This window comes from Danio rerio, chromosome 7 (genome assembly GCF_049306965.1).
Source record: "Danio rerio strain Tuebingen ecotype United States chromosome 7, GRCz12tu, whole genome shotgun sequence".
Taxonomy (NCBI): Eukaryota; Metazoa; Chordata; class Actinopteri; order Cypriniformes; family Danionidae; genus Danio; species Danio rerio.
Genome location: NC_133182.1, coordinates 6,919,514 through 6,934,180, shown reverse-complemented (window position 1 = coordinate 6,934,180; position 14,667 = coordinate 6,919,514). Strand labels below are relative to the sequence as shown.

At 35.3% G+C, this 14,667-nt stretch overlaps 1 protein-coding gene across 3 annotated transcripts in view; it reads right to left on the bottom strand.

The window, feature by feature from the left end:
• The window catches only part of actn3b (actinin alpha 3b), a 297,251-nt gene that overhangs the window by 220,278 nt on the left and 62,306 nt on the right, over positions 1-14,667 (bottom strand). For 2 of the 3 annotated variants that reach the window (XR_012382302.1, NM_205544.2), the window contains 3 exon segments: positions 10,921-11,071; positions 9,878-9,986; positions 7,433-7,573 (listed from right to left, as the gene is read on the bottom strand). Coding sequence is in view for 1 of the 3 variants with exons in the window: in NM_205544.2 (NP_991107.2) it covers positions 7,433-7,573; positions 9,878-9,986; positions 10,921-11,071 (401 nt within the window). In the remaining 2 variants the exon portion in view is untranslated. 3 annotated transcript variants of the gene reach the window in all.

Here is a 14,667-nt window from a genome sequence, read left to right as displayed (position 1 = left end):
TTGAAGTGTTTTTAAGTATAAACTAGGCAGAGAGGTGACTGAAATTCCTGACATGTCGACAGTCTGGAAGAAGGTCTGCTTCAGGAGTGGTAAGAATCTGTCTATTTTAAGAACAAAAGTTTCACAGGACAGATAGAAGCTAAAGAGTAAAGATATATTATAAGGTATTAAATAAATAGAAATATAAAGTAATGTAATAAGATAAATGAAATAAGAAAAATATTAATGATAGAATAAGATTTAAAAAATAAAAAAGTGTTAATAAAAATGCAACTAGAAGCTATACTAATAAATATTAAGAAATTCAAAAATTGCATAAAACTAACTACATATGGAGATAAATTGTTAAATTGATAAGGAAATAAATTTACTAAATCAGTATAAATAAAAATAGATAAGTTAGTTCTTTGATAGAGAATAAATTAGAAGAAAAAAACTTTGATGAATATGGATTAATTGAAGAGTTAATGATCAAATGTTTAAGGAAAATAAGCTTAAAAAAATTAATTAGGAAAATCTAAGAGACAAAAATGCTAATTTTTGAAAAGGAAAAGAAGCATAGGAAAATGGAGAAAAAAGAAGTCCAAACATTGTTTAATAGAATTAAAAGAGAAGATGTTTAAAAATATATTAAACAGATAAGATAAAAATTAGAAAAAAAAACAGTAACATTTTAAAGAAAATAAGATTTGGCTTTAAAAGATAAAATTATGTTTAAGTGCAATAAAAAATTGTTGTGGTTTAAGTTGACTGTTGTCATCTGTTTTAAAGTCAGCTACAGACTGTCATCTGAGCCAACAGCTATTTATAATAAAAGCAGTGAGTCAGATGTAAAGCATAGACAATGAGGAGACATTAAAGAACATCATAGTGAGTTCAAAAATTTTATAGTTAATATTGTATGTACTTAAAATTAATTGACAATTAAAAATTGCATTTCAGATAGGAAAAATGCTTAAAGTAAACAAACATGTAGAGTTAAAATAGTACTATGAACTTGAAGCTATTGCAGTAAGGATTTTGAACAGGTATATTAGACATTTGGCCACCATATAGTACTGTTGAATTAAAACAGGTATGGAAATGTTAGAGAAATTAAAATAGTGTAAGATGTAATGTAACTAGTGAGGAAACACTAGAATAAGATTAGGAAAAATAAGTGAAGCACAATCTGAAGCCAAAGAAATTAATTATAAGAAAATTTAACAAATAGAAAATTAAGCATATTTACATATGATAAAAATGATTGAGAATTAGAAAAAATAAGTTGTTAAACAGCAAACAAAAATAGATAAATAAATAAATTAATTAATAAAAAAAATGGATAAAAGGAGTCTTTATTTGATGAAGGAAAAAATGGGGGGAAAAAAAGAGTCATGAGCTAAATTCTATATATATTAATTAAGAGGACATAGGGATGAACTTTGGGGGACTGTAGTCTTGTACCTACCAGACATCTGAGTACACTGGCAAATGGAAAGGTGTTTGAAAAACACAGAGCAAAATGGCTGTGGACACTTGTGACATGAACTTTTTGCCCAGGATTTACTGAGGACTGAAAAAGCTACATGTGCTCAGAGACATTCAAAAGAGACACTAACAAGAGACTGATGAACTGATCAAAAAGAAAAAACGCTCCACCAGAACTTTACATCAGCTGAGTCAAAGAAAAAAGCCAGCCCAAAGAGAGAGGGGGAAACACTGTGCCCTGATATGAAGGAATTTCAGGACAACACAGAAAAGACTAGCACCATCTGTGAACTAGTTGTCTCAGGTTGCGAGGGGGGATAGTCTGACAGTCCATCTCAAAGTGGCTCCTAAAGTCCAAATTAAGTTTAAGCATTACAGAAGGAAAATTAAGAACAAGCTACCCATTCTTGTATCAAATCAGACTCCTGTCAATTTGAGAAATTATTATCATGCAAATTTTTAAGTAAAAAAAAAAGTGTTATATGGTAATTTCAAGGTAAAACTTTAAATGATGAAATTATATATTATGATGAATGGTAAATAATTTGAGTTTAAGTTTCAGTAGGCTTAATAAAAGTTCCTTAAACATAGAAGGATAAATTACAATGCAGGGTGGTAACTAAAGAAAAAGAAAAAGCTTTTGATAAGGCAATAAATAATTTGGAGAATAAATAAGAATGGAATTAAGTATTTAAATTAAAATTAAGTAAAGGAAATATCTTAACATAATCTTATTGTGAATGGCCTAAATCAAGATTGGATATTGAAAACTGGAAAGAGATTCAAATTTAGAAAAATGATTTACAGTTAAAGAGAAGATTGAAACAACAATTGAAATTAATTCATAGGACATGATAAGGTCAAAAAGTAACAGTTCTAAATTACTATAAGAAAAAATGAAAGAGAAAAGTGTTTAAGAAAACAATATAAGGAATTAATAAGGAATAATAGTTAAAACAGAGCAAAGAGAAATTTACAAAACATACAGTAAGTTTTAGTCAGCTGATAAAAAAGTGCATCAAAATTGTATAAACAACTAGTTTAATGGGAGTGCCTTAGGAAATAATTATGAGCCAAAAGAAAATAACTCAAAGACAAAAAAGGAATTAATATATAGATCAGAAAATTGATTAGTAAAAGAAAGAAGTGTCAAATTCCAACTAAATGATTGTCATTACAGGACTGAGATGCAGATAAAATCAGCCATGCAGCACAGTGAGGGTTAAAATTAAATCAGATGTAGATCTGCCCAGAAATAAAACCACTAAATGATGAAATAGGTACAAAACTCTATTGAAAAGTGTAAAAATATAAGAGCACTAATAGAAACATCTATAATGTAATATGCAATCTGTCCTAGACATTTCTATTTAAATTTAAATTTAAAGTAGTAATAAATTATAAGTAACTAATAATATTTAATTGAAGTTAATTTGATAATTAAAATAAATGGTTAATCAAGACAGATAAAAGAGGCTTAATGTTGATAATATGATTTAAGAGCAATCAATAGGAGAAGATTTTCCAGCTGAAGTTCATATTGTATGTGGAGATATGTTCTTTTGGATGGTAAATATATTAAGTGCTTAGTTTCTATTGAGTTTATTTTAGGTAACTACCAGAGGAGGGTAGAAACTTGTTTGTACTTGTTTAGCTTGATGAATAGCAAACACTGTATACACCAGAATGCATAAAGGGTTAAAATTAGGGAAAATATCTTAGGATGGACACTGTCACAATATGTGGATGATTGAATTATCTGCAACTTCACAAAGCTCTAGTTCAATTAAAAGACTTGACTGGAGACCATTGCTCCAAACAGTGAGATATGATGACTGTTTTTGTTGTTGACTGGATGAAGAATTATTCAGCGAAGAAGCACTGTTGAGAAACTATGATGAGTAGATGATTAGAGGTAGCATCAGGAGCAGATTATGAAGCAGGGATAGTTATTACATCTGTGACAAGAGAAGTATTTCCTAAATTTTGAAATGCCTTCAGAAATAAGTTCATAATGGGTTTGCATTCATAAAGTATTCATGAAGTTAATGAATGATCAATAAATAAAAACATCTAAAGAAGTATGGAAAATTTTGAATAAAGCAAAAGAGAGAATAATTGTATTATGCTCAATTACCAGAAATGGCTGAAAGAGATGAAGATGATCCATCAAGACCAACGCTCAATGAAATATGTGAAAAAAATAAACTTAATGGGATTAATTTGCTAACAAGTGCATTGGTGAGTGATAGCATGGAAACTGACAGAAACAGGCATCTAACACTGCATTGCATGAACTACTCTTGGGTCGACCCTTGAAAGAAACCTTGAAAGAAACCTTGAAAGAAACCTTGAAAGAAACCTTGCAAGAAACAGCATGACCCTTGCAAGAAACCACATGAAACTTTGCATAAAACCTGGCATATAATCTCACCTATAACCTTGCACATAACTTCTTGGAATGGTTTGCAAAGATGTCTAATACAGTAGGGACTTTAATGAAGAAATAAATAATTGCCATGTGCAAAGCGATATCTGTGCAGGAAACCAGAAAGGAGCCATGTGAGAGAGCAGTGATACAAGGTCCAATTGGTCTAGGTGATTGAGTCTATCTGAGGATGCTCTGGAGAGCTCAGGAGGAAAGGACCATATCTGGATGAGGGCAAATCCAACAGCTGCCAAAGAAGATGCCATTGATGAGGTACCAATGCCTCAAAGGAGCGAAAGGAAACAACTCCAGCAAGGGAAAGCTGACCGGAAACAGAGGAGCCTGAATATTCTAAAGCTCTAAACTACTAAGTGCAACGTGAAGCAAGAGTTTATCAGAGCAAAGTAAAGAGTGATTCTGATAATATGCCTGAGTACCACATACAGAAGTGCCACAAGTCAAGGGATGATGAATGCACAACTGCAGATTTCAGAACTCAGACTCTCAACCACACATCTCCATCAACATCTTTTCAAAGTCTAATGAAGATGCTGATAGCTTAGAAGAAGAGAAACAAGGATGAGCAAAGATCAAGATCAACATTTGATGCTTTTTACGTTTGCATATTGATTTTGTTTGCATATTGCTTTCATGGTACCTATATATAATATTACTTCAGTATATTCTACATGAGTGTGAAAACTAGCAGCGAGCACTGAACCAACTGAATACTTATGCTTAAAACTTTATTGTCTTTGATGTGTTAAGAGAAAAACAGAGTACAGTCTTTTACTTCCTTCAAATCAAAAGTGACAGAGAAGATGTTTGGCTGGACTTCTGTCAAAGTACAGTGGCATAATCTGGTCAATTGATAACAGCTATGTGGCTAATATCAGTCACTAGATAGAGGTAATTAAGAGAACTGGATTATGAAATTGCACTTTGGGGTTAAAAGACAATAATATTAAGACTAAAGTCTTAAGAGGAGGGATTGAAGAAGATTTCTATTCTCTCAGTGTGAAGTATTTTCTAAGTGTAAAGCAGTTAATTTTCTCTTCACGAAATGTATGTAGTGTTTGCAGCAAACATGCCAGCCTGTGTTAAAAATACAGTGATATGTCTGTGTAAGATGAGTATGCCATTGCCTGCACAGGAGCAACACTAGGAGAAGGCTGAGTGACTGATTGTGTAGAATAACTGAATATGTAAAGCACTGATTATATAGGTTAAATACTTTTATGAAGCTATATGTGTCAGAAGTTAGAATGAGTAACATATTATCAAGTGATTATGCTTTCATGACAATGTATGTAAACACTTAATCCTTTTGCATAAGTTGCATCTATACTTTGCTGACATAGACCTGTAACATCTCTGCTGACATGAGCTAGTGGGCTGAAAGCCAAGAATAGCAGGACCCCTTAGACTAGAAACCTATTCAAAAATGGTCAAGAGTTAAAAAGAGACTTAGGGGTGTGTCAAATAATCCTGTATAAAAATTGTAACAAACACACTGAAACTTCAGAAGGTGCAGGAGAGACTTCAGAAGGTGTCCAGGAGAGACTTCAGAATGCTCTGGGGTCTGCTCTGCTCTTTCTCGGCTTTATTATGGAGAATAAAGTCTATTTTCTGATATTCAAAACCTCTGGTCTGATAATTTGTAATTAATGAGAAGTCAATATTTACGACACAACAAAGTTCAACTCGCACCTGCAATGCAAAGATTAATGTGGGCGCAGAAATGATTATCTGCTGCTATCACTAGCGCACGACATTTAAAAGAAGATTTCACAAAACTTTTAACTCAAATACACAAGCATGCTCCATCTTTGAAATCACTGAAGTAGAGTGAATATTGCCAGAGGACAAACATGAAGCCGTTTTCTTTTTCAGGGTGAATGTTCTGTTGTAGTCAAAACTGCATCATATTATGGACGTGACATTTTATTCTCGCTTTAATTTAAACTTGCATCTCAACATACTATGGAAGCTTTTTGCTGGTGCTGTTTATGATTATTCTTGACTAATCACAAACAAAAAAGTCTGTAATTAAATAATATATCTGTAACTCTGCAGTAGTAGTAGTTAGGGTAGTACTTGTGATTTATTATCATTGTCATTTATTATTACTGTTGTCCTTTCTTTCTTTTTACTGTCATTATTTCTATTATACATTACTAAGCATAGTTGTTACTCCCTAACTCTGACTGGTTTCTTTTGTATCTGTTTTACTTATATCTGCGAGACTAGATTCATTTATTGGCTGATATTGTTCCTAATGTATGTAATCTGACCTTCCACCAAGTTACCTTTACATGGACACACACACACACACACACACACACACACACACACACACATACACACACACACCTAACAGTACCTGACTATATTGTTTTTATTTTTCATTTTATTTTTTTATTGTTGTTTTGTTATGGTTTTTTGTTGATGTTTTTTGTATTTGTATGATCCCAATTTATGTACCTTTTTGCATATTCTAATAAAAAAAAAATATATATATATCTGTGTGTACTGTCTATATACACACTACCTGACAAAAGTCTTCCAAGTTTTAGGAACAACAAATAATAACTTGACTTCTAGTTGATCATTTGGTATCAGAAGTGGCTTATATGGAAGGCAAAGGCCTCTAGATTATGCTTAATTTACCACAATAAAATATGGTCATCCCTTGATTTTTAAAGATTTAATTAGGACAGTAAGGTCTGACTTTGCTAAGACAAAAGTCTCGTCACTGAACAGAAATAATGTCCAGTATAGAATATAAAGTCCTGCTGCAGTGGAAACAGAATGAATATTGTGTCTGACTCCATCATGAGCTTGGAGGACTGCATCAATACATCTCTGACATGACTCAAATCACTGATTAATAAAGTCATCTGGAATGGCAAAGACAGCAGGACTCCCAGAGCTCATCAAGATCCTTTGGATACATCTTCCATGCCTCCTTCATCTTACCCCAGACATGCTCAATAATGTTCATGTCTGGTGACAGGGCTGGCCAATCCTGGAGCAGCTTGACCTTCTTGATGTAGAGACTGAAGTAAGAGAAGGAGCGCTATCCTGCTGGAGAATTTGCCCTTTTATTTGGTTTGTAATGTAATGGGCAGCACAGATGTCTTGATACCTCAGGCTGTTGATGTTGCCGTCCACTCTGCAGATCTCTCAAACGCCCCCATACTGAATGTAACCCCAAACCATGATTTTTCCTTCACCAAACTTGACTGATGTCTCTGAGAATCTTGGCTCCATGAGGGTTCCAGTAGGTCCTGTGCAGTATTTGTGATGATTGAGATTCAGTTCAACTGTGATTCATCAGAAAAATTGACCTTCTGCCACTTTTCCAAATGACAAACTAGAAGTCGACTTATTATCTGTTGCTCTTACAACTGGGATTCACGACAAGACTTACTCAGGTAGTATGTATATATTTATATATGGAACAACACGTAGAGACAACTCATAATTGCTAGTCATATTTGTTGAATTATGTGCTCTTCACAAGCTGCTGACCTGGATTTCCTCGATGCTGTGCACGATGAACATGTCCTGCAGATCCTCAATGGCTCCGTCCATCCAGTTGTTGAAGGGAGCTGCTCTCTTGGCGAACTCCAGGTACAGCTGATCAATCGTCTCCCAAAGCTTTTCTACACGCTGGGGGTGGGCATAAGGACAGAATCAGCTTTAGCCATACACAAAAACATTTTTAAAAGCTTTCCTTGTAAACTTTCTGCATTGAGGATGACTGGAATCCTAGATATACATTTGGGTGATGCTGGAATTGCGGGTACATTTTTACAGTTTTGTATAATAACACCAATTATATCAAGTTATCTCTTAAAATCATGTTTGTTTGTGTATTTAGGGATATTTTGTCTAGAAATATTACCTCTGCCTTCCATCATACATTCAGCTTCAATGATCAAATAATTAAATTTAACTTTTATATTTTTTCTTTGTTTAATCTTCTAAATTGCATGACATGTTTCTTGCTCTATTATTCATCATTTCAGTATTAAAAAAGAAAATGTTGTCTGTCGCTATGTTCTTGTCAACTTTGTTACATTGCTTATAAAAAGGCATGACAATCTTCCGCTGGTGGGAAACTCTGGAAGGCATTGAGGCGTCGTTTATTCGTTTCTCATTCATTAGTCCAAAATGTTCAGCATACTAATAGTAGTTTTATTATGTGTCAACTCTGATATTTCAGTGAATTTCTCATTCACTCTTTAAAAACTATAATATGATGAAAATAAGATAAGATGTGTTTTAGACACGCCATGTGGTGTCTGGTTTGAGGTTAGCATTTTGAGCTATGGCACAAACAACTGTTATTGTCAACTCCGTTACTGTCAACTCCGCCGCTACTATCAACTCCGTTATGGTCAACTCTGTTGTTGTCAATTCTGTTACCGTCAACTCTGTTACAGTGAACTCCACCATTACCACCAACCCGGTTATGGGCAACTCCGTTATAGTCAACTCCGTTACCATCAACTCGGTTATGGTCAACTCTGTTGTTGTCAACTCAGTTACCGCCAACTGCGTTACAGTCAACTCCACCATTATCATTAACTCAGGTACCGCTAACTCCATTACAGTCAACTCCACTATTACCAGCAACTTGGTTATGGTCAACTCCTTTACCGTCAACTCCGTTACAGTTAACTCCACCATTACCATCAATTTAGTTGTGGTCAGCTCCGTTACAGTTAACTCCACCATTACCATCAACTCAGTTATGGTCAACTCCGTTACAATCAACTCCACTATTACCATTAACTCGGTTATGGTCAACTCTTTCAGCTCCGTTACTCTCAACTCTGTTACTGTCAACTTTGTTACTGTCAACTTCGTTACCGTCAACTCCATTAACATAAATTCCGTTACCGTCAAATCAATTACCATTAACTCCATATTACAACTCTATTACAGTCAACTCCATTACCGTTACTTTAATGTCAACTCTGTTACCATTACTGTCAACTGTGTTACTGTCAACTATGTTACTGTCAACTTTGTTACTGTCAACTCCATTAACCTAAATTATGTTACTTTGAAATCAATTACCATCAACTCCATTACGTCAACTCTATTACCGTTACTTTAATGTCAACTCTGTTACCATTACTGTCAACTATGTTACTGTCAATTTCGTTACCGTCAACTCAGTTAACATCTATTCCGTTGCCGTCAAATCAATTATCATCAACTCCATTACGTCAACTCTATTAAATTTAACTCTATTATCGTTACTTTAATGTCAACTCCGTTACTGTCAACTATGCTACCGTCAACTGTTACTGCCAACTTCGTTACTGTCAACTCCATTACCATCAGCTTCATTACCCTCAACTCCCTTACCGCCAACTCTGTTACTCCCAAATCCATAACTTTACTGTTAACTCAGTTACTTCAAACTCTGTTACGTTCAACTGTTACTCTAAACTCCCGTACTTTACTGTCAATTCTGTTAATGTCAACTCCATTACTGTCAACTCCATTACCATCAACTTTGTTACTGTCAACAAAACTCCATTACTTTACTGTCAACTTCATTATCATCAACTCTGTTACTGTCAACACAACTCCATTACTTTACTGTCAACTCCATAACTTTACTGTCAACTTTATTATCGTAAACTCTGTTACTGTACTGTCAACTCCATTACCGTGAACTCTGTTACAGTCAATTTTGATAGTCAACTCTGTTATTGTCAGCTCTGTTACTATAAACTTCGTTATTTTAACCTTATTGTTATTGTCGTTATTGTCACAAACATATTCAAGCATTTTGCTATATTGTACATCAAGAATTATTCTTTTTATTAATGGATTCAGTTTATTGTAAATTATACATTTAATGTATACCATTTCAGTTCAAGGTAAATTCATAGAAAATGTACCCATAATTCTGGGATGAGTCTAATATAGGGTAAGTATAATGAGTTTGTGCACCTCCAGAGAATCTCTCCTCTTCTGGGTCAGGGTCCCCAGATTGTCCCACTGGTCACAGATGCCCTGACAGCGAGCGTTCACTGTAGCAGCATCATGATAGTCTAATTCACTACACAGAGAGAAAGATAAATTGAATTGATCAAATTTCACCCCAAATCAAAAAGAAAACAGCATTTAAAAAAAAGCATTACCGTTAAGTAATAACTTAAAACTTTATCAATGTATTTCACTTCCCTTTCTATTCAAAATTAGCTTATTTTTAGCTTATAAATGTATAATTTTACATTGATGAATAATGAAATTTAACCAGGAGTACACAGTTTTTCTTCTGCAATTATAAATATGATTACTGTTAGTTTACAAGTCATTTACTTCTAGCCCACTTTTTGGTTTATTATTGTAAAACAGGGTCGGGAATCGAAAATAGATTTCAATTCTGGAATCGAATAGATTAAGAATCAGATACTTGCTATAAAATTGAAATTTTGATTGCACATTTTTATTTTTACACTTGAAAGTCTGGTAGAAACTTAGGGCACCTTGAATTAGCTATAATCTAAACATTAGATGGACCGCAACGTGCTCAAAGGGCTACATGTAGTAAAAAACAAAGGCAAAGCGAAGTGTAATCATTGCAATATATGATGTGTTGCAAGCAGCACATCGCGACCAGCATGACAAAGCATCTGCTGTTGGTTTACGAACATCAAAATACAAGAATGCACCACGTTAAATTCATTGTGCATCCAGGTGAAACCAGCAAGTGTTGTGCTAAAATTTCTGGTTTTAATTTGAACAAAATTCTCTTTCTTTTACTGATAAAGACAGATACTTTAAATGCTAATTCTCATCATTTCGTTTGAATTCAAATTACTTTCTGACTTATTTAAATAACTTTAAAGTAATAAGAATTAGAGTGGAGAACAATAGTCATGAAAACAACAAGAAAGCAATGCTTTTGTTTCTCATGCACGTCATGATTTTGAGCTAAAACGTGACCCGGAAATGATTTTGAGAGTTGATTTTTGTTTGTTTTTGTTTACTTCAGCTCTTGAGCGATGGCTGCAATCTGCTCCACGCGGTCCTGATGAGCGGCCAGATCGCTCTCGAACGCCTCGTGTTTCCTCATCAGAGCCCGGATCTCCATCAGAGAGGCCGTCTCATAGTCCTTCTGGGACAGCAGGTGCTCCTTTCCTGAAAAACACACACAAACACACCAATAAATCAGACACTCGTAAAACTCTTCTGACTCAAACTCCAAACCACTTATAGATTTAAACTCGTAGATTGCTTAGAGTTTGACAGAAATTTAAGAAAATTATTAGTATTATTAATTAATTTTTAAAATGTATTAGTTAAACTTTAAAAAATCCATAAATTAAACATAAGAAAATTGTATATATTTGTAATGAAGTTTACAGCCCTTTGGCCGCCGGGAAGAAGGAGGCGGAGAACCGACGCAGGTTTAAAATATTTATTAATAACAATGACGGCAGCTCCTCACGGAGACTGCCGTCTAAACCAAAACAAACGGACGGCAGCTCCTCACGGAGACTGCCGTCAAACTGAAAGCAAAAGTAAAATAAGTCCGGGCCCGATCCTCTCTCGGCTTTCTCTGCCATCGGTCCTCCTTTTATGGTCCAGAGCTCCTTCCGTGGGATCCGAGGCAGGTGCGCACCGCAGGTGTATCCACTTACGCGGTGGCCTCACCCCGTTCCCACGGCTCTCTGCCACGCCCCCTCGCCACAGTATTCTATTATTATTTTAAAAATGTATTATGGATTGATTAAATCGCATCTAATAACACATGAAGTGCACAAAGTGTGACGCTTCCTTCAACAATTTCAATGCGGTTTCCCAGATCCAAAGAGAGAGAGAGTTCAACTCCATTGACTCCAATAGAAAGTTTTTTCAACAGCAATTGTGGCTCTTGGAGCTACTCAATAGTTCCCGGAAGTTAGCATTTAGAGCTGAGTTACTGCTGAAGACGGCTGGTTTTACACTTGAAAAGTACAAAGCTTTCCAAATTAAGTTTGTGTTAGCTTTAACGTGAATTTAATTAATCATGAAACCTATTGAGTCTATATTAACCGCATGATGATCCAACATTTTGGAGTTATGTTTTCGCAGCTCTCTCTCTCACTGGGTCTGGCTAGGGCTGCATGGTATTGGAAAAATCTGACATAGCGATATTTTCTTTTCCTGTGATATATACTTTGATATCAATATAATTTCACCAGATGAATGGACTAGCTGTATTTGGAAACAGTTCATTAATTTGGATAGATTTAGATGATAAGGTATTTTTCTATGCATAAGTTATAATAAATTACAAGCAAATATAAATACAACAGAGCAGTGAAAAAGTGAAATAACAGCGCTTTATGGTTTTCTGCAGAGTCTTCAGTATTCAGGAACAAAAATTTTACAGTTACACATAGAATAACATGGTCATCATTTTAGAAACAATTATAAAATAACAATAATAATATTTCATTATACCTTTATCGTTTAATATTAAGGGCTCTATTTTGACGATCCATGCGCAAAATGCAAAGCGCAGCGCGTAAACGTATTCAGGGCGTGTCAGAATCCACTTTTGCTAATATAAGGACGGAAAAATCCGCTTTGCGCCGTTTATTTTATAATGAGTTATAGGTGTGTTTTGAGAATAAACCAATCAGAGTCTCATCTCCCATTCCCTTAAGAGCCAGCTGTGTCGCGCCATGGTGCATTTGCTATTTACAGGACGACTTTGTAAGTGGAAAAACTGAGCATTTCACTAGCAAGAAAACAGTTAAACAGAGTATCTACAGTGCGAGAATGAGAGATGAGCCTCCTCATTATCTACTTTCACTTTCGCTCTCGTGGATAGAGAAAACTTATACACACAGACATCCATTAGCCTATAAATAATTAATTTAGCTTGTTAAGCGCAAAGATTTGTTTCAAAACTATTTCTAAATTCAGTTCTAATTTCCAGCAAACGAATAAATGAACAATAATAACGAAGAGTGGTCAAAAACCTGAGTTATATCCTAAAACACATGCTGTGCCCCATATGGTCTAAAACCTGACCGGTGGGCAAATCTAAGCTTGCTTTTAATAAAACAAATATAAATATGGATATAATAAATAATACTGCTAATAATAATAACATTATACAAAAACAAATTGTCAAGAATAAACTGAAAAAACCCCTGAGATGAAGAAGGCATGAAAGTATAGTTTTTATATTTATGTAGGCTAGAAAATAATATGTTTTGTAATATTGTAATCCTTTATATTTATATCCTATATCTATCCTTAATTATATCCTATATATGTCCTTAATATTCTAACTATTTTTCATTTAAAGATATTTGCGTATTGCTCTACATCTTCTGTGTATTAAGCAGTGTGTAAGCAAGGCTCACAACTAATGCGCTCTGCACTGGACAATAGATCGGCTTTGTTCTGGTCTATGGGCGCACATACGGGCGCAAAAGCATTTGCTATTTAAACAGCGTGGCGCAAAACGTCAAAATGACTCTTGCACCGGCCTGAAACTAGCAAACAACAATTTATCATACGCCGGGTGTATGATAGAGCCTTAAATAAGTAATATAATCCTGCGATGTGACTACTGCGGACGACACACATGTTGCGATAAGGATGCTCAAACCATATATTGTGCAGCACTACTTCTGGCGATCCAAATGGCAGACAAACCCTTGTTGCAGCTCTGATACAAGTTTATTTATGGAGGACAGTAAAAAGCCCTGCAGTGTTTGGGTGCTCTGTGTTTGTCTGAGGTAATTAGTCTACCGTTATTACTGAAATGTCTATATTTCATATAAAATATGAAGCTGATTGGTTAGTTCTTGTCACATGACTCAGGTGCGTTTACAGCATTCTAAGAAAGTTAAGGTGTTTTCAACTGTGTGCACCTGGAAAACACGAGCACGTCATTCCCTATTTGCATACACAAGCTGTGTGCCTCCATCCGCTTGTTAAGTGTGACGTCACGCGGAGCGGCTTCCGGGTCCCAGCGCTCTATTCAACTGAATGGGGAGACTCATGAAATGGTAATAATAAACGTTTACAAAGCGATTTAATACTTTCGAAAGTCACGGTCGCAGTATATATGTCCATGCCCAATATCCGAATGTCAGAAAGTGATTCATTGTTTTATAAATTGTTAAAATTTGGTTATTTGTTATGCAGCAAGCCCAGAGATTGTCGTGTACACTATGACTTTATATAAAATTAACTTTAATGTGTAATATGAATAAAAAGTGATCATAACTGAATGATTTCTCCACTCAAGTGGATGGCGGCTTGGACGCGGAAACAGTATACATACGTCACAAACACGTCACCACTTAACAAGCGGATTGGAAGTAACAAATTTGTGTGCAAAAGAGGCGATATGGGGTATCGCGGTGGCGCAGTGGGTAGTGCTGTCGCCTCACAGCAAGAAGGTCGCTGGACTGACCCTCAGCTGGGTCAGTTGTCATTTTTCAGTGGAGTTTGCATGGTCTCCCCGTGTTGGCCTGGGTTTCCTCCGGCTGCTCCGGTCTCCCCAACAGTCCAAACTCATGCGCTATAGGTGACTTGGATAAGCTAAATTGTCCATAGTGCATTTGTGTAAATAAGAATCTATGGGTGTTTCCCAGGACTGGGTTGCAGCTGGAAGAACATCCGCTGTGTAAAATATATGCTGGAATAGTTGACGGTTAATTCCGATGTGGCGACCCCTGATGAATAAAGGTACTAAGCCAGGGTTTTTCAAAGTCTAAGACAGTGGG